We start from the raw sequence: 20256 nt of genomic DNA, 5'->3' as shown, positions 1-20256 counted from the left end.
GAACTGGGAGGTTCCAAAGCTTCCCAGATGATCCTAAGCGGCAGCCAAGGTGAGGACCCACTGGCCTGGAGGGCCACTGTTCCAGGGCAAATTCTTATGCTAGAGCACTGGGAAGTGTGCTTCCTGCACTTGGGGCTGTACTGGGATAGGGTGGTGCTGCACCCCCTGGGGTGTTAAGTCTAAATGGGAGGGGTGTAAATATTTTAAAAATCAAAACACAAATTCATGATGAACAAAACATCAAACTTTACATAAAGATGGGATCTGTGACAATGCTGTGGGGCGCCCTGAGGCAAAAGGAAGAACAGGAATGTCACGCCCTGGACCCTCACTCACCAGCCTTCTGTCTGTCCCCTGGGCTAAACAACCCACATAAGGAACACCCAAGGCTGAGCTGCTCCCCGGCTGCTCCCCAAGTTGGGGACACCCCTCTCTGCTTGCCTAATCCTGAGAAAAGTGGTCGGCAGGTCAGTCTTTGCTCTTGGATGGTTCTGAGGGCAAAGTCCTTTAAATAAATTAACCAAGACTGCAACAACAACAACAACAACAACAACAACAACAACAACAACAACAACAACAGACATTGATTGAGTTCTAAGCGCTTAACAGGTATTAACTCACTTAGTCCTCACTGCATCTTACGAGCAAGTGCTATTGGTATCCCTGTTTATAGGAGAAGAAACGGAGGCACAGGGGTTCAACTATCTCACCCCAAATGACACAGCAGATAGAAAGCTGATTTGGGAATCAAACCCAGACCTTCTGGCTCCAAAGCCCGTGCTCACCAGCATTAGCTTCACACGTGACCGGCGCCACAGCTGCCCCCCCTGCTTGCCATGTCTGCCCCCAGCGCGCCGGGGCGGTGGCTTCAGTGCAGCTCAGCGCGCCGTGTCACGCTCACCCAGAGCCGAACAGCAGCGTAAAAGATGCTCCCCACGAACCCACAGCGATCCAGAAAGAACGTCCGCAGCCCAACGCGCCAATGTGGATAACGACCCTCAGTCTTTATTCAATTTCTGGGAAGAAAAGAAGGTCACCAAGCGAAGGGGCAGGATTCGGGGCACAACCACCCGGGTGCAGGTGAGCGCTGCGCGGGCGCGGGCCGGGCCGGGCCGGGCCGGGGCCGGGCACACCGGGGCGGCGCGGGGCGAGCTCAGCGGATGGTGTACTTGTCCCACTTCTTCTCGGGGTCGTAGGGCTCCCAGCGGCTGGCGGGGAAGATGTGCTTGTTCTTCTCGTACCAGCTCCTCAGCACCACCTTGCCCGCGTGCGACTCGTCCTTCTCCAGGGTGGCGTCGCTCAGCAGGCGCACGTCGTCGTGCACGTCGAAGGTGAAGAGCGGCCCGCTCTTGCCCCGCGCCTTGGCGACGATGAAGTCGTAGAAGGTGTGGTAGTGCGGCAGGATCAGGTCCTCCTTGACGTACATGAGCTGCTCCACGCCCGCCGCGCGCAGCTCGCGGAAGTCCTTGCGCAGCCCCTGCAGCGCCTTCTTGAGGAACTGCTGCACCGTGCCGCCCTTGTGGATGCGCGCCGCGCGCCGGTGGCCCGAGCCGTCCCAGTAGCTGAAGGTCACCTCCATCTCCTCGCGCTTCACCCTCTCGCGCTGCGCCTCCCACTCCTGCCGCAGCTCCTCGCGCAGCCGGTTCTCCTCCTCCTCGCGGTCTCGGTCGGGCAGGAAGCTCGTGTCCACGTCGGGGTTCTTCCCCAGGTGCTTCCTCCGCTTGCGCGCCCCGGGCCCCGGCTCGGGCCCCGGCTCAGGTGCCTCCGCGGGCCCCGCGCCCTCGTCACCCTCATCCAGCGTGAAGGACAAACTGCAGATCTGGCGCTTCTGCTCCCGCTTGCGCGCCTGCTCGCGCTGCGCCTCCAGCTGCAGCCGCCGCTCCTCCAGCCGCTCCCTCTTGGCCAGCTGCATCTCGCGCTCCTTCAGCAGGGCCTCCTGCTTGGCCTTCATGTCGTTCAGGGTCACCAGCCCCACCGTGCTCGACTTCAGTTCGGCCTCCACGGCGTCGTAGTGAGCCGAGAACTTCTTGTCCACCTTGGACTTGGTGATGGTCTCCTCGGCGATGCGCTGCTTCAGCACCGCCATCTGCTCCTTCTGCTGCTCGCGCTTCTTGATCAGGTGCATGGCCCGGCCGGCCTCGCGCATGGTGCCCTTGTACTGAGCCATGGCGGCCGCCCAGCGCGCCCGCAGCCACACCGGCTTCCAGCTCCTGTCCCACGCCCGGCACTGGCGGGGCTAACGCCTGGATTCTGCATCAGGGAAGAAAAACGTGCGCGTTAGGATGGGGCCAATCGAACAGCCGGATCAAAGTCCAGCTCCGCGTGGTCTACGAGAACTTCCGGTGACGGGCGCGCTCTGCACCTGCGCCTACCTGAGCGTAGCCATAGGAGACTGTTGGGGAGTTAACACGTGCCTGGTGCCCACTTGTTTTACTTCCACTCATTGAAATTCAAATAGCCGCCGTAGCTAAGGCTCTGCACTGGGCAGAGCAAGACTGGGTGTGGGCGGCGCAAGGAGAGAGGTGGGTGCATGGAGCACGCCCTTACCTGTCGCGGTAACCTAATCTGTCTCGGCTCTTGGTTAGGCAGACATGCAAGAGTCGGTGCCTACAATGACCTGGGCCTGTATTTGGGTGTGTTTACTACTGCAGCCAGAGGGATGCCCCTCCAGTGCGCCCCAAGGCTGACCCCGGAGGCCCGAGCACCTATTTCATCAGAGACTTGGTGCCTCCTGGGGACATGAGGAGGTGGGTCAGACACACCATCTTCCAGGACTTCCCTAGGGCGTCGCACTCTTGGCCAAGTGCTCAGATGTTACGGGTGAGGCACGACTATGTTAGTTGCTGTCCCCATGTCTTCCTTAACAATCATCCTGCAGGTGTGTTTCTTTGCCCGACCTGTGAGCAGCGCAGATGTGCCCAGAAGCAAGTGTGGCAGCCCTGCCTCGCAGAGACCAAAGCATCTGGGGACCTGTAGGAATCAGAGGAATCTAGCTACAAACCTTCCTGCCCGGTGTTCCAGGCACAACAGTGAGGTCCCTTCTAATTCCACCAGACTCAGCTTGAGCCATCTTGCCTCAAGCACCCCATCTCCATCATTTGCTGGACCCGGATCCCATGAGCAGCCACATGGCTTCCACCTGCCAGACTCTCCCACCGGGCCCTCTGGAGTACAGCCCCTTGTCAGATAGCTGAACAGCTGCCCCTCTCTTGGAGTCTTCCCTTGCCTTCTTGCATGACTAGGACCTGGCTGATCCCAGAGGCCACTTCTCCCTGCGGCTCCCTGAAGCAGAGGCTGTTCCTCTGCTGTTACACGTCATCTCAAGTCCAAATGTGCTATGAGTCTTCGCTGTTGCAAAAACATTTCTGCTATTTCATTTAAAACTCCCAGCTCCCTTGAAGTTTGCCAAATCCATTGGTGACGGCCTCGCCATTGCTCTCATCTCTGGAATTCCCTTCTCTCCTGGAATCAAGCGCTGGCTGGCTGCCTTTCTTCCCACACCATCCATCACTAGCCTGGGTGTTATGAGCGTGACCTCAACACCTTGACCTCACTTCCCATAATCTCTTCCCTTGCCGCACCCTGGGGCTTATCATTGCCAGTAAGTGCCCCAGCTCTGGAATCTTAATGATCATCCCTTCTCCATTGCATGTGCTTATTCGAGAACCCCAACTCCAGCTGTCTTTGGAGAACCCGGGCCCTCCAGGTCCTGAGCCTCCATCCGCTCTCCGGCATCATCACATCTCTTGTGTGTCCTCCCTGCTCACCCTGCAGAGCTGGCGCGGATTCCTCGCCCAATCTCCTTTCCTTCCTATGAGTCTCTCCTGGAAATAAAACCCCTAATCTCGACTAAACCCAGCTCCGGTCTTCTTAACTCTGAAACCCAGGCAGCTGAGTACTGCTGGCAGGAAAGTATGGTAGCTGGCAGTCACTTTAAATGCATGACCTCATGTTACGGGGCAGCCCCGATACAAAACGGGGTGCCTGGCTGTGGGTCCTCACCCGCGCGCTTAAAAGGACTTATCAATACTCCACTGCAGGCGCACATGAAAGGATAATAAAAGGTTTATTTACAAGGGAAGGGCAAAGGAGGAAATGAACAACTCAGGGAGAAAAGTGGGAGACAAAGTTTTAAATGTGTCCTACCTGATCCACCGATCTGGAATCCCAAATGGCACTCTGAGAGCTGGCCGCGAGCCAGGAGTCATGAAGCCATAAGGCCGAGAGAGACACCCAAGGCCCACCTGTCTGGTTTTATACCCAACCTGGCTGCTTGACTCCACCCTCAGGTCTTAGCCACCTTCCCTTTGGTGGTGATGGGATTTGTCTTTCCCAATGTCTTGATGACTTTGGTCTGGAGTGGGGATGGAGTCCACAAAGCCTGCGTGGAATTAACTCAGGACATCCTTTCCCCCTAATAATTAGACATCCAAAAGGGTCCCAAAGCACCTAGAAATTCTGTCTTGCTGCCCCCAGTGAGCCTGCTTGTCCAGCTCTCATCACTGTTATGTCATTTCTTCCTTCTCATGCCTCTAACTCTCCGACCTTCCCCCACATCTCTCCCTCCTGCCCTCCCTCCCTCACCAGGTTGGCTGGCAGAAAGTTCTTTTCTCTGATCCAAACACACAGGCATGCTTAGATAATGGAACCCTCCTCCCTCCCAAGTTTCATAACACAAAAGCTGCATTCTTTCTAGTAGAGCTCTTCTCCCCCAAATATCTGTTCTGGGGAGGGGGAAGGTTCAAACCCAGCTAACTCTGGGCAACTCTGAGTTAAAGAAGAGTGACAGCTTCTTCCGGTGAGTCTTCCATGTGCTCGTTTTCATTGTGACCCTCGAAGAGGGGCTTATGCTGTTTCATGTTTCCCCGAAGTCTGGAAGTCTCTTAACTGTCTCTGCTTCTAGAGTATCTGCTGATCTGCTCACAGCTAGTCTTTCATGGGGCCACCCTTGGAAGAACCGGCTGTGAAATATACCGGGTCTCTCGGCCCAGCCCCTTCCCACAGCAGTGATGCCCGAGAGCACAAGAACCCCGGCCCCGGACAGTCAAACATGGCATTGGCCTGTGAGAAGGAAATAATATTGCGTGACCACGGCGCCAGCCGGCCAACAAGAAACCCAGGAGCTTCTGGGGCCGCCGCTCCCGCTCTATCATCAGTTACACCACAAACTGGCTCCTTCCTTACACTCTCCTTTGCTCCCCTTCCCCACCTCTTGCCTTTGTGGGGGCGCAGAAGACTCGCCCACACTCCTCTGCGTTCGTTAGACGGGCAAATAATCAGATAAACCCCAGACAGACTGACAAGGGGAAAAACCCGAAACAAAGCCCAATAGTGTGATACACGCCTCCAGCATGCGCGGGGGAGGCCGGGGAAACTGAGTCGCTCAACAAAAATGACTTCGGTCACCACCTGAAATGTCTTCATCTAGAGACGAAGGTCATGGGGTTGTTAGGGGGAAAGGATGTCCTAAGCTACTTCCATGCAGGCTTTGTGGACGCCACCCCCACTCCAGACCAAAGCCATCAGGACATTGGGAAAGACAAATCCCGTCACCACCGAAGGGAAGGTGGCTGGGACCTGAGGGTGGAGTCAAGCAGCCAGGGTGGGTATAAAGCCAGTCACGTGGGCCTTGGGGGGCTCTCTCGCCCTCTTCTTGGCTTCACGGCTGGTGGCTCACGGCCAGCTCTGAGTGCCATTTGGGATTCCAGATCGTCGGATCAGGTAGGACGCATTTAAGACTTTATCTCCCCCTTTTCTCCCTGAGTTGGACATTTCCTCATTCCCCCTTCCCTTGTGAATAAACCTTTTATTAACCTTTTGTGTGCACCTGCAGTGGAGTATTCATAAGTCCCTTGTAAGCGCACGGGTGAGGACCCACAGCCAGGCACCCCGTTTTGTATCGGGGCTGCCCTGTAACAGGGTGCGGGAGGCCAGGGGAGGCCAGTGGAACACACACCGTGCAGATGTAGCCTGGAGCTGCTCCACTGACGAGCATGAGAGAGAGGCCTTCCCTGCTGGGCAGGGAGACGCCCTTGCACAGGGAGAACTTCCTTTCTCTCTCTCACATGGGGCAGCCTTCACCAAGCCTGGGGTCCCCTCCCACGAATATCCCTGTCTCCACTACACCTTGATCAGGAATTGCGCGCTTTCCCCCACCTGCAGTCTCCTGGGGGGTGCCGGTCCTTTTTCCTTCCAGATCTCTGACAGTCACATGCGGCCCCCTCCCCCAGGCAGCAGCCACCTTGGGGTCCTTCCCTGTTCCTGACTCCGAGGAGCCCCGCGATCATCATCTTTGGACAAACTCTTCCCATCAAGTCCCGCTCCCCAGGGGGCCAGCCCCCCATCACAGGCGCCCAGGTCCATCACAGGTGCCTCCAGCAGAAACCCTCGCCACTGACCACCGTCCACTGCCACCTCCAGACAATCAGGGTCGCCCCCTTCTCTCCAGGCTCCCCCTCTGCTCACCTTTATTAAACATAACATTGATCGATTCAATAACCCAACCAGTCAACCCGTAATCCCGCCCTATAGTATGGCCATATCCGCTGAGGCCGCCCTTTCTCCATTTTAATCACACACTGAGCATCAGGTACAGTCCCAGACCGCGTCATCTCGTCATTGCCCTCCCTGTCATCCAGCATCCCTCCCCTTAACCCAATCGCAGCCTCCAAATACGATAGCCAGCCCCCAGAATTAAAAGGATTAGTCTGAAACTCTGGGAAGAGGTTAATAAGAAAAACAAACAACAGAAGGAAGCAGATTTATCCTAAGAATATGAAAGCCTGATTTTAAGAATTTTCCCAAGATGGTGAATGCATTTGGCCTCAATTCTTAATGCAAAGTACCCAATCTGAGCCCAAAGCCGCTGCTTTAATCTCTTTTAAACTTTATCAACAATAACAACAGCATCAGAGGGGGGAGGGAGAGAGCAGCCATCTGCTCCAAGGAATTGAAATGCTGGTGAAATAGGCAAATTTTAATTTAGAGAAAATGTAACCTCCTCCAGACTGAGTACAAGGTAAAACCAATAATATGTCAACAAACTGCAACAACTAAAAAAAAAAAAAAAAATCCCACAAAACTAAAGCTACTGCTTTAACTATTTTAGCAGGGGGAAAAAAAAAAAGACTTAGATTGCAATCAACAGCAAAACAAAAAAGAACCCCATTTTTCATGTTGGTTTTCGACTTACTTTCTTTTTTCTTTTAAGATTTATTTATTTAGGCCTCGCTGGTGGCGCGCGGGATGAGTGCAGCGCTGTGTAGCTGTCTGCAGCCTCTGCAGCGCAGGTTCGATTCCCAGTTGACCAGGGAGATACCCACATGGCATGGCAGTCCTCTCCTGCCTCGCCTATTGCTCCCCTCAGCAGTATTTCCCCTCAGAGTGCCTGTTCTGCTCCCTGCTGTGTCCCTGGTGAATCCTCTCACCCTCTCTGGCCTGTTCCCCAGTTCTTGTATGCATAAATAAATAAATCTTTTTTTTTTTAAAGATCTGTATGTGATGCCGTCACCCCCTTAGCAAATGCACTGTGATATCACTCTCTGACTTGGGACTCTCCTCCCACTCTCCCTCTTCCAATCCAACTGTAATCCTTCAGTTTTCCTTTGAAAAAGATTTATTTATTTATGCATACAAGAACTGGGGTACAGGCCAGAGGTGTGGGAGGGGAGGAGTTGAGAGGTTCACCAGAGACAGAGTGGGGAACAGAACAGGCAGATCGACTGAAATCCACTGCTGAGGGGAGCAGCGGGCAAGACAGGAGAGGTCTGCTGTGCCATGTGGGTCAGCTCCCTGGTGTGGCATCAAACTCGTGCTGCAGTGGCTGCAGACAGCTTCATAGATTGTGTCTTAACTCCTTGCACCACCAGGGAGGCTCTGGTTTTCAACTTATTTTCCACCAGTCTGAATTCTGGTTTAAGACGATCATCCTGTAAGTGGCAATGACTCTCCCTTTCAGTCTCAGCCCTGAGAGCTCTGGCCACCCCGCTCAGCCCAGATTGGTTGTAGGGGGTCTCCCCCCCCCCTCAGAACACCACCACTGAAGGTGCCTGCCTCTGTGTTCCCATCTCCGTGTCCAACCACAGAAGCCACAGCGCCCCAACTGACCAGTGTAAACCCTCTTCTGAGCCCCTCACCACACCAGAGGCCTCCCCAGGACAGTCTCCAAATGAGCACATCGGTTTCATTGCTTGTGTCTAGTGAGTGGTTAAAACAATGTCTTCCAGCGCTTGCTTGGAAGGAATCCAGCCTTGGGTCAGGCTGCATGGTGGGGGAGGGGGCAACCCCATGTGTTCTGAGACAGGGAAGTACAGAATGGACTGGAAGGAAACAGCTTGGACAAGCAACCCATGACTTCTATCTGCATATACTGGGAAAAAAGAAAAGAGAAGCCACGGATTTCAAAATAGCTTTGCATCACAAATGTCTTGAGTTTTGTGAGCGCAAAATCTTTTCTGTCGTTTTTTTTTTTTTTTTTTTGTGAAAGTGATACATATGCATGGTTTTAAAAGAAAAGTACTAAGGAGATATCAAAGGATTAGCAAAACAAAAACCCAGCACTTCCCTGCTCTAGCTGGCCAGCTAGGGGCCACCTCTTCTAATCCTCAGATGTTTCCCCCCATAATTATCTTCTTTTTCAATAATTATTATATTGCAACTTATCAATTTTACTTTACCTATTGACTTCTGATAGCAGATGAAGATTTAATTTTTCCTTAAAATATACAGAAACATCTGGCTAACTCACATGAAGAAGAGGCAATTAAGGAGGTTAATATTTAAACCAGATAAAACAAATGCAAGGATTTAAATGCTGCACCACTGTTAATGATTAATATATGGGCCAAAATCTCAAATAAAATATTAGCAAATCGGACCCCAGCAGTTTATGAATCTACACGTGTGAACTGACAAAGGCAGCTTCCAGGGAGCCGGCCCTGTCTGTCATTTACCACATCAACAACCTCTCAGTGCCTGCAGATAAAAGCAAAATACATTAGCAGACTAGACTACAGGGGGACTGCCTTCACTTGATGAAAGGTGTTTTTGAGAAGCTCTGGGCAAACGCCATAGGTAATAGTTTACTTTTATATCCTTTATGTTTTCTTGATAATAAAGTGATGGTGCTTCTTAGGTGCACGGAGGTGGCTCCTGCTGGGTGGAGGAACACAGCCTTCCAGGACCACTGGGAGGGGAAGGGCAGGAAGACGCTGCCTTTCAAAAGGCAGCGCAGGCTTTGCGGGAAACACCACTTTGACAAGTATCTCCAGAGAAGGAGAAACGCGACCGAAACCGGGTGGCAAGGAGCAGTGTCTGCAGATAGTCAGAGAGTAACAAGTCTGATGTCTGCCTGGGGAAGGAAATTCTGTAAACAAACCAGGATTGTCCCTCCTCCCGCATACACTTCGAGGGAAAATAGAAGAGGCTACTTTATGTAAAACATGGTATTGTAGCGCTTTGCAAGGAAGCTTTGAAAGCTGTGGTTGAATGTGGCTGGTACCGCACCTCAGCCAACGACCTCCCATCAGGGAGCCACTCCCCATCAGGCGCCAATCCCACCCATGCGGGCATTCAAGTCCTTGGCCTCTGCCAGTGCACCTGTTGTTTCTGATATCGAAGCCAATGGAGATTATGGGTATCTGAACACCACCCTGCTTTTCTTGCTTTGCTGCAAATAGATGCAGTTTCGGATTATGGGAAACAATAGTGGAACTGAGGAATTATTGCAAAACCTTTATATTCTCCCAACTGGGAGGGGTCAGGTGCATATCACCTAGAGCAGTGGCCAGTGTCTCGCTGACCTCCAGGGCTGGGTGGTGTGGGGCTTACAGCAGGAGCACCTGTCCCTGGGGGTGCTTCAAAGATGGTTCCCGTAGGATTCACAGGCAGTGAGACCGGCAGAGGGGAGGACCCCGTGGGAAAATCAACTTCTTGGCACTTGAGGTGGGTGGGGAACAATCCTACAGTAAATTCAGGAAATCATGTTCTGGGATTAGGAAATAACTAGTCAACCTAGTGTTGATCCTGGGTGATTTTCACCATTCTTGGGGAACCCTGAAGGTGAAGCAAACCAGAAAGCTGCTGGTCATTGACTCCTGTTAACAAGACTCACAAATGTGGCATCTCACTGGCTATGTGACTGGTTGTGAGGCTGCTTCCGTGAGAGACACAGAATGGAGGGTTGTCCAGACCAGAAGAGGGTGGGACAGGGTTGTTAGCAAAAGAAAAGATTGTTTCAGGAGAAGGCAGGAGACTTGTCATGCAGATGACCTCAGGGGTGCTGATTAGGAAACTCCAGATGGATGGGTTTAGGGCCCTGCTTTTGGGGTGAAGAGGCAATAGGTAGGTATTAAGTCAGGGTGAGGGGTCTGGCATAAAGGATTCCACTTTGGGCCTCTTTCTATCCTGCCAGTGGTGAGCCCATGTCCCATGGGTTAGCATGTGACATCACATCAGATGGTGCAGGCGGAAACTTGCGTGACATCCTTGAACTTGTTCCTTCTTAGCCATTTTCTGGTAACCCCCTCATGCCAGTCAGAGCTCTCGGGGGCCCAACCTGTGATGGCCTGCCTGAGGAACTGTTACAGAGCAGGGTGAGGCCACGCCTGGACCCCCAAACCTGCCTGCTTTAAATAGGTTCTGCCATCTGCTTCATCAAGACAAAACATACTCTAGTGTGTAAGACCTTTAATGGAAAGGGACTTTAATATAATTAGTGTGCAATACAGAAAAGACAAAGAATATAGTTTCCAAATCAAGCACCCGAAGTTACCCACCAAATGGGATTGGCCCAGAGCAAGGCCTGAAAGCTGCTGCAAGTCTAAAGCACCTTCCAGCGGGGACCCACAGAAAAGGGCCAGAAACAGCCAGACAAGTCTGGGAGGAAAAGAGCAAAAATCAAAACCAAGATAAAAGCTGCCATTGTTAACCTCCCTGCGGGTCTCTCACCCACATGTGTTCCAACCAGTCCAGGACCAAGAAGCAAGTGCATTTTCTTCACATGTCTCTGCTCCTCGTGCCTCTGCCAGGTCTCCTTCTGGCTCTCCATCCTACTTCCTTCCTTCTCCAGTCTCCTCTCCAGCCACTTCTCTTTCCTGCTCAAGTCTACCCTATGCTGGGTGGGACAGGGAACCTGGAACCTCCCCCTTTCCTAGGGACCACCCTGTACAGAACCACCACCTTGGATGCTTTGATGAAGCCCACCCACTCAGCAAGGCTGCAATGGCTTGGGCCTGCAGCTCCTGGAAAGCTAGACCACTGAACACCTCCCCTAATGCTGCCACTGCCCTCCCAGGGGTTTGCCAGTCCCAGGGCATGGTGATAGAACTGTGGGTCTGTATTTTCACATGGCCCATCACTATTAGGGTTTTATTCCTAAAACACACAGACACTACCCAGGAAAGAATAGTTGTGCAAGATAGAAACAGAACAATTAATGCTGTAGCTCCTGGTGGGTCAGAGCCCCCATACAGCCCTCTGGCTTTGATCTCTGCCAACTTGTATTTTCTGCCACTGTTTTTGGTAAAAAACCAAATCACAACTGAAGAAACAACCTCTTGGTCTATATCCTTGCCATCCATCACTTTAATTTGGGCCCAAATAAATAGAAAGGCATGAGCTGACTGCTTAAAATTTATCTGGTGTTACTACTTGAGATTGGCTTTTCCTAATGCTTTTACAAATTATTTTAAAATTCACATATAGCACCATACCTTCTTTTTCCCCTTCTTTTTGGTATACAGTCATCTGGTTTTGACAAATGCCTAAACGTCTATGCTTTTAAAAATTTTTTTAATTAATTTTTTTATTTTTTACACCATTGTTCATTTTTAAACAATATTTGCTTCCCCCCACCCCTTCAGGTATAGTCCCCATAGAGTTTCCTTTACTAATGCACCTGTGCATCATCACCTCAGTCCCCTGTGTTCCTCCCTCCCTCCCTCTGATCCCTCTCCCTCCTCCTCCCGTGCAGGATGTCTCTGATTTATAATTGTCTGTTTTTGCTTTGTTGTGTTTTGTACTGTATTGACAATAGGTAAAACCTGGAAACAACCCAAATGCCCAAAAATAGATGACTGGATCAAGAAGATGTGGTATATATACACAATGGAATATTATTCAGCAATCAAAAAAGCTAAACTCATGTCATTTGCAGCAACGTGGATGGAGCTAGAAGGAATTATGCTCAGTGAAATAGGCCAGAAGGAAAAAGAAAAATATCGCATGGTTTCACTTATAGCAGGAATATAAGGGAACCAAATAAGATACCAGTGTAAACATCTATGCTTTTTGAGAAATTCTAAGTCGTGTTCTTTTCCAGGTAGCATGTGCTGGGAAATTCCTCTTATTAACCCCACTGAAGAAGTCCCCACTGGGGCTCAAGCTTGTGTGCCAATGATTAAATGTGGGACTCACTCCACATCCCCCCTGCCACCTGCTGAGGGCCACAGAAGATGGTCCAGGCTTGGGCAGTGCTTGGCTCTGCCCCTTGAAGGCAGGGGCAAGTGTGCCTGTGAGCTGATTGGACCCTGGGCTCCGGGTCATTCTTCACTGTGCCTCCGCTGATTCTGGGTTCTGTGGCCTTTCTGTACCGCGACCCCAAAGCCCCGACCATGTTTCGCTGTGTCTACACTCATTTAGAAGTTTTAAAATTTAAGTACAGTAAAGTGAACTCCTTTTCTGGTTACCCAGTTCTGTGTGTTTTTAAACACAATTACACAATCCTAAAGCCACTATAATCAGCGACAGAACAGTTCTGGTCCCCCAGAACACTGTCTGAACTACCTCTCCTCACTACCTCTTCCCAGGGGTATCCACTGATCTTTTGTCCATCCCTGTGTTTTCGCCTTTTCTAGAACGATGCATGCATGGACTCATACGATAGCCAGCCTTGAGTCAGAGTTCTTGCATTCACTATAATGCTTTTGAGTTTCACCCATCTTGTTGCCTGTACCCCAGTTTATTCATTGCATGGACACTGCTGTTTATGTGTTAAGTTGTTGAAATAGTTGAGGTTGTTTCCAACTGTTGATTATGAGCAGAGCTGCTATAAATACTCATGGGGAAGGGTTGCTTGGCTAGGTAGTAAATCTTTTTTTGACTCTATAAAATCTGCCCAATTCCTTTTTTTTTCCTTGCAGAGTTTGCATCATGTTCTCAGCAACATCTGTGAGTTCCAGTTGCTCTGTATACTCATCAGCACTTGGTTTTGTGAATTTTTATTTATCTTTAAATTTTAGCATTCTAAAAGGTGTCTTATTGGGTGTGGGGTATTGTTTTGACTAATGGTAGCTTGTTGGGTTTTAATATTCATTTCACTAAGGGACAGATAACGTTAAAAGCATCCTTTCATGGGCTTATTTGCCATTATATAGCTCCTTGAGTCAAGGATCTGTTTTAATTTTTTGCTCATTTTGTAATTGAGATGTTTTCTTACTGTTGAGTTTTGAGGGTTTTATTGGGTTCTGCGTACAAATCCTTTATGGGAATGTGATTTGCAATAGTTTCTACCAGTATGGATTCTTTTGTTCATTCTCTTAAGTGTCATTTGCAGACCCAAAGTTTTTAATTTTGATGAATTCAATTCATTAGTGATTGTATCATGCCTTTGATGTCTTATTTAGGAGTTATTTGCCCCACCTAAGGTCACAAAGATTTTCTTCTATTAAAGGCATTGCAAATGGTATTGAAAAATTGCATTGCATTGCAAATGGTATTGGTTTTTAATTGCCAGTATTTAATAATACAGTTGACTTTTGCCTGTTGACCTTGTATCTTTCCATTTTGCTGAACTCATGTATTAGTGCTCTGAGCTTTTGGTTGGTTCCTTGGACTTTCCTATATAAACATGCTTCCCGAGACAATAACTACTGTCTGAGAACAGTCTGTTTAATTTCTTCCCAGTCAGTCTGCACTCCCTATGTTTCTGATTTCTCTTTTTTCCCCATCTTCATTCTTTTATTTTTCCTTTCCTGCCTTGAATTATTTGATTTTTTTAATATTCAATTTTAATTTATCGATTAAGATCTTACATCTTATGGATGTTAGTGGTTGCTCTAGAGGTTACAGCTTATAATCTTAATATTTTCAGCTTGGATTAATATTCTCCTACTTTAAGAGTAAAATATCTTCTTACCCTATCAGTTCTCTACCCCTCCCTACATATTGTAGTTTCTGTGTTACATCAACATGCATTGGAAACGCCTATATACCACATTATAATTTTTGATTTCAATTATCACACAGTTTAAAGAACTTAAAAATATCAGTTGCCTATATTTCCCCAGATGTGTGCCATTTCCTTTTTTTTTTTTTTCCATTTCTGAAGTTACAGGTTTCTCTCTGGTTTCATTTCCTTGTCATCTAAAGAACGTCTGTCAACATTCTTGGTTTTAAGTTACCCATTTAGTACCTGATTTTCAAAAAGTCAGTCTGGACCGTCTCTCTAGAAATGTGGCTCTATGGTGGAGACAGGATTTTTACCATTTTGGTGTGTGGAAGGTGATTTCAGGGACCCCAGAAAACAAGAACCCCAGAAAACAGGTGTGTCCTCTGCTGTTGACTTCGAGCAGTTTCTTTCAGACACAGGCTCCTGGGCACACACTGGGACACTTGCAGCCCATGCTGGGATGCTTGCAGCACAGCTGGTGGTCGGTGGCATCAATGTCAGGATACCAGGGGCAGCCTGCTGTAGGGGCTCCCCATACATCCCTCTCTGGTCACACGCAGGTGGCCTTCTGACACAAGGAAAGCTCGTTCACTCACATACTGTTTTATAAGATGTGTTTTTTGAGTCTGACCTGTGGCCACGCTTCCTTTATAGTCAAAATTAACTAGCTGGGATCTTTGCCGAACCAGTAGAATTATCCATTGTTCCAGGGGTTAGGAGTGGGTCTGGTACTATCAATGATGCAGCTTGTCCTACCTGGCAGGACTTTCAAGTGCTCTAGAGGATGCTGAGATTCCCCTGGTATGTGAGATATGGAGGTGACAGCATCTTCAGTTCCTGGCTCTAAGGTTCCCATCAGACCACCATCCTCTGGGACTGCAGCCAAGAGGTGATCACAAGTGAATGTTGCTGGCAGGTGTTCAGTAAACAGAGTGTTTTGCACTGGTACAGTCAGCCATTCTCTCTTCCAGGGATGCCAAGACCAAATGGCCAGGAATCAAATGGGTGGCGCCATATTGACTAGAGAAGGGTATGTTGCTTATAATTATTGCTAGTTCCAGGGCCCCCTTCCTACTGCCCCATGTATTCATTTTTCCCTGCCTCAGGGTCTGGCATGTTGTCTATGCTCAGTGTTTCATGAATGAATGAATGAACAGATGTCACACTGTTTGAATATGTGATACTGAGGCTACTGATTAGCAACACTAGGCGTCACCTTCAGTATTCAGTGCTCAGTCTCCACTTCAATTGCCTCACTAGCATGAAGGTGTAAAAGGCCACTCCTTACACACCCTTGAAACTCTGATACCCCACAGCTGGAAGTGGGGCAGCCGAAGACAGAGTGGCAGAGGGGAACCATGCCATGGGTGACTGGGTGAACCTTGGTTTCCTTGCAAACTGGAGCCTTCTGATCCTTTCGAGTTGCACCACTCTGGGATTCAATCGAGAGAACTTTCTCATAACTCCTCCAAGTGGATCACATGACATGGATCAGGGAGTTGCAAGCCCATTTGTTTTCGTAATTTTTCCTCATGCTTGTTTTCTGAAACTCCAAACTGCAGTCTCTGGAAGTGGGGTGGGGAGATGTCAATTCTGCCAAAGGCTTTACCTCATAGGATCATATCAGCCCTTGCCTTGCCATAACAGGGCTGCTATCAAATCAGTACAAAGGCAAAGCCAAAGGGCAGGGGAGCGACAAGAGGAGGAACAAGGAACTTCTGGCTTGGAGGCTGAGGGTTGGGGGTGACCTCTTCACTGTACATCCAGGATCTGGCACTGCTTCTTCTCCTTCTTCTCTATTTTTAAAAATTATTTTTATTTATTTATGCATTCAAGAACTGGGGTCTAGACCAGAGGTATAGGGGGCTGAGAGGATTCACTAGAGACAGAATGGGGAACAGAACAGGCAGACTGAAATACACTGCTGAGGGGAGCAGTGGGCAAGACAGGTGAGGTCTGCTTCACCATGTGGGTAGCTCCCTGGCCGGGATTGAACTCATGCTACAGAGGCTGCGGACAGCTTGATAGCACTGAGACCTTAACCCCTGTGCCATTAGGGAGGCCCCTCTTTAGCCTATTTTTCTACTGTGACTTGTTCTTATTGATTTATGAGAATTCTGTAAATATTGAGAATACCAGAACTTTATCTGTTATACAAGCTCTAAACATCCCACCAGTTTGTGACTTGCATTTTAATTCTGTTTGTGGTAATTTGTTTCCACAACACAGTTTGTATTTTGGTATTTATGTGGCCAAATCAGACAATCTTTTCTTTTATGACTTGTGAGTTTATTATGTGTATTAAAACTCAGTTTTGTTGGTTTTCTGTGTTTGTTTCTTTTCATATATGTGTAGTGACTCTAACTGGGATCTATTTCTAAACATAATATAAGGCAGTCATTAAATTTTTTTCAAAGAAAGGTACTAAATGAAAATATTAGGAATTTTTCTCAGCTTGCACAATGAAGTAGTTTTGATAACTGGCAGTAAAACTAGTAAAGAGTAAAAGGTAAAATGTAATATTTTTAGGGTCATCTGTAAGTTACAAATCATCTTTACAGACGGTGCCAGTTGGCAGTCCTTCTGTTCCAGGTAAGAGAAATCCTGACTCAAACAGTCTTAAACAAAATATTTATGACTCACTTATCTGAAAACACAGGGAATCTGGCAGACCTTGGACATGGCTTGATTCAGAAGTTCAGGTATCTCACCTGACACTCATCAGGGTCACAGGGTGACAGTCTGGCCTAGCAGTTTCCAGGAGTTACGTGCTGTCTCATTCATATCCAGGCCAAAAAGAACTTATTCTTTTGATTCTTCTCTCAGAAACATGAGGGAGTTTCCCAGATCTCCCAACAAATTTCTCCTTGCTTTTTCCAATCACAAGAAAATGGTAAGTGGTCTCTTTAGATTTATCAGTCAGAGTCTATCCTGGAGCAGAGATCTGAGGGGGTGGCTTGGCATGACTCACAGGAAATAGGAAGCCTTTGGGGAAAGATATTCACCTTACAAACCAAACAAACCAACAGCCCTCCAACGCCCCCACAAAAAAATCTAAACTAAAAATTCAGGTGGTGTAACCAAGAGGAAGGGAGATGGAAGCTGAGAACTCAAAATAGCAAAAATCCACCAGACATACATTGTCCTCTTTGATACTTACAAGAACCCATTGCAGGTTGTTAGTTACCAACTTCCCATTTCACAGATGGGGATATAGAAACTGGAAAAGTTGTGTGATCCGCCTTAGTTATTCAACTGGTCGCGTGCAAAGCTCAAAGCTAGATCTTATGGCTCTTAATTCTCTGCTCTTTCTAATCTAGTATATAGGCCTATATCCATTCCACAAAGTCATTTTTAAAAATTAAAGGTGAAGAAGAGATATGTTAGTCACCGACCATAAAGGCAAGTCACAGGGATTTGACTCTCTTATGGGGACAGAACTTCAGACGAGTTTCCAGCATGTTGGCCTCAAAAGAGCCAGAAGTGGGTCCTGTTCTTGCTTGGTCTGTGCTCCCCCAAAGAAGGGCAGGGGACAGAGACTTATGCAGAGGTGGTTTATTTGGGAATTTGGTCATCAGGAGCAGGAGGGATTCCCAGGGAAGTGAGGGGGAGGCTGAGAAAGGGGATGGATTCAGTCAGGGCAGCCATCTCGATGAGTCACTGAGCCCAGAGGACATTTTGGAGGCTCTGAAATGTGTGGAGTGGGGAGACATCCCTGGAGGCTGGCAGAGAAGGCAGATACCAAGTGAGAAGACACACTCAAAAAGTGCCTGGCACGAAACGGGTTAAGTAGAACTTGCTACAGCAGTGGCTGGAAGGAGATGGGATCAGAGCATTTCAGGTGGGACAGTAGGTCCTCAAACATGTCCATTATAAGCGAGTGATACAGAAGTTGAGTTAAGAAAATGGTACAGGGCCTCCCTGGCGGTGCAAGGGGTTAAGATGCAGCCTGTGGGTCTGTCTGCAGCCTCTGCAGCTTGAGTTTGATCCCCGGCTGGCCAGGGAGCAATCCACATGGTGCAGCAGACCTCTCCAGTCTTTCCTGCTGCTCCCCTCAGCAGTATACTTTGGTCAATCTGCCTGTTCTGTTCCCCACTCTGTCTCTGGTGAATCCTCTCACCCCCTGCACCTCTGGCCTGACCCCAGTTCTTGTATGCATAAATAAATAATCTTTAAAAAAAAAAAAAGAAAATCGTACAAGGACTCCCTGGTGGCACAGGGGTTAAAGATAGCACCATCAAGCTATCTCCAGCCACTGCAGCACGAGTTCGATCCCTAGCCAGGGATCTACCCACATGGCGCAGCAGACCTCTCCTGCTTCACCCGCTCCTTCCCTCAGCAGTGTGTTTCAGTGGATCTGCCTGTTCTGCTCCCCACTCTCTCTGGTGAGTCCTCTCACCCCCTGTACCTCTGGCTTGCACCCCAGTTCTTGTATGCATAAATGAATGAATCCTTAAAAAAAAAAAAAGAAAATGGTACACAAATAAGCCCCAATTTCTATTTCCCTAATAACATCACAAAGTTCATGCCCAGGTTATTCTTACAGCCCCCTTCTGAACGGTCTTCCTACTTTGCCCCATTCACGACTGCAGTGATCTTCCTAAAATACAATCAGGCATCTCCTGCATGTCATTATTTTACCCAAAGGGTTCATTACTCCCCCACTGCTTGCAGAATTATGTACAAATTCTTCAGCTTGATACTCAGTATGCTGCACAATTAGTTTTACTATAATTACACAGCGGTACCACCGGTAACTGCCCCCGCTGGACTCAAGCCAGTCTTATTCCCTTACCGTTTGATCTAAGGGCCCAGGTTGTTCCTGCTCTGTGCCTTGGTTAATATTGTTCCTTCTAACTGACAGGGATGATATGCAAAGCATTTGCCAACTGCTGTGGCAGGCACTGACCAATCAGCATGGAGCCTGAGCCGACGAGAGATGATGTCAGGGGTAACTGACAACATGAGTCGACCAGTTGGTTCAGCTCTGCCTTCAACCTCCATTCCCCTGCCCAGTGAAATGCCATCTCTCCCTCCTCCTCTGGGAAGTTTTCCCCATTGTTCTTGCTCATGTTGGTCTTTTCTCTTTGGGATTCATTGCTACTTTCATGTCCTAGATAATCTTAGAGATGTTCATTTGTACATTTTATTACCTCTCCCTATGGTAACAATTTTGTACTATTTTCTGTAGAAAGAATACAGGAATATAATCCAGGCTTTCCTCTAATGTGGTTGATCAAAAACAATTTTTTATAGTTGACATTTTAGAAAAGTTTGTCATGGCTGGTAAAGACAAAACATGTTTCAGTTTCTCTTAGATGTGAGAAAGCCTCTCCTGAGTTTCTTCCATGTGTGAATTATAAAATTTCAGGAGGGTTCAGGTTTCTTTAGAATGTGCTTTGAATTAACTGCCGTTATATGTATTCCTGGAAACTATCGCAACAGGGATGGCTAATGACACTTTAACTGAGTAGTTTCAAAACATGGCCCCCAAATTCTTTGACACATGATACATCCATGAGAGGTGGGGGTCTCTGCTCTCCTCCCAGTGAATCAGGACGGACACATGACGCGGTTGTAACAAACAGAAACATCAGATTTGGCTACTGCTTATTTTCTGGGGGCCTTTGGGGCCCCCACCCATGTAAGAACTCCCTCCCTCTGTGAATCCGTTCTTTGAGGAAAGCCGAGCCACACTGAGGTAGTACAGTCCCCAGCCCAGACGAGGCCCCAGCTGACAGTAGCACCACCCACCACACTTGACGCAGCCACACCCATAGAAACCCCCCTTGCTGGGGTCTTCCCAGCGGAGGCACCACATGTTGTGAAGTAGAGACAAGCTGTGACCTGCCCCGAGTGCTGCCCCACAGAAGCCATGACCCTGTGAGGTGGTTCTGAGTTTTGGAGCAGTAGTTCCTCAGCAGTGAGCGAAATAACCACGGACAGAAGTACCCCTGTTCTCTCCCAATACTGGGGGTCCCGGGCTCGAGTACGGATGGAGGTGTCATGCCACATGTCTAAACAGTTCAAGTTGAAGTTTATAAATCACTCTAACAAACTATCCAACATGTTCTCTCATCTTCCCTTGA

The 20256-nt window shown here is 48.7% G+C and overlaps 1 protein-coding gene across 1 annotated transcript; it reads right to left on the bottom strand.

Moving 5' to 3' along the window:
• Nucleotides 1-1114: 1114 nt before the first annotated feature.
• FAM50B (family with sequence similarity 50 member B) lies at nt 1115-19073 on the bottom strand. Its single transcript, XM_037519191.2, has 2 exons — nt 18963-19073; nt 1115-2250 (listed from the first exon to the last, which is right to left on the bottom strand). The coding sequence occupies exon 2, from the start codon at nt 2165-2167 to the stop codon at nt 1154-1156; it is 1014 nt and encodes a 337-aa protein (XP_037375088.1). The 5' UTR covers nt 2168-2250; nt 18963-19073; the 3' UTR covers nt 1115-1153.
• Between the last annotated feature and the right edge of the window lie 1183 nt (nt 19074-20256).

This window comes from Talpa occidentalis, unplaced genomic scaffold, assembly GCF_014898055.3.
Source record: "Talpa occidentalis isolate TD23 unplaced genomic scaffold, MPIMG_talOcc4v2.1 talOcc4.2, whole genome shotgun sequence".
Taxonomy (NCBI): domain Eukaryota; kingdom Metazoa; phylum Chordata; class Mammalia; order Eulipotyphla; family Talpidae; genus Talpa; species Talpa occidentalis.
This window is presented reverse-complemented; position numbering and strand designations above follow the sequence as displayed.

Excerpts from the sequence above, each read along its gene's own strand:
- FAM50B (XM_037519191.2), bottom strand. The coding sequence starts at position 2,167 with ATGGCTCAGTACAAGGGCACCATGCGCGAGGCCGGCCGGGCCATGCAC.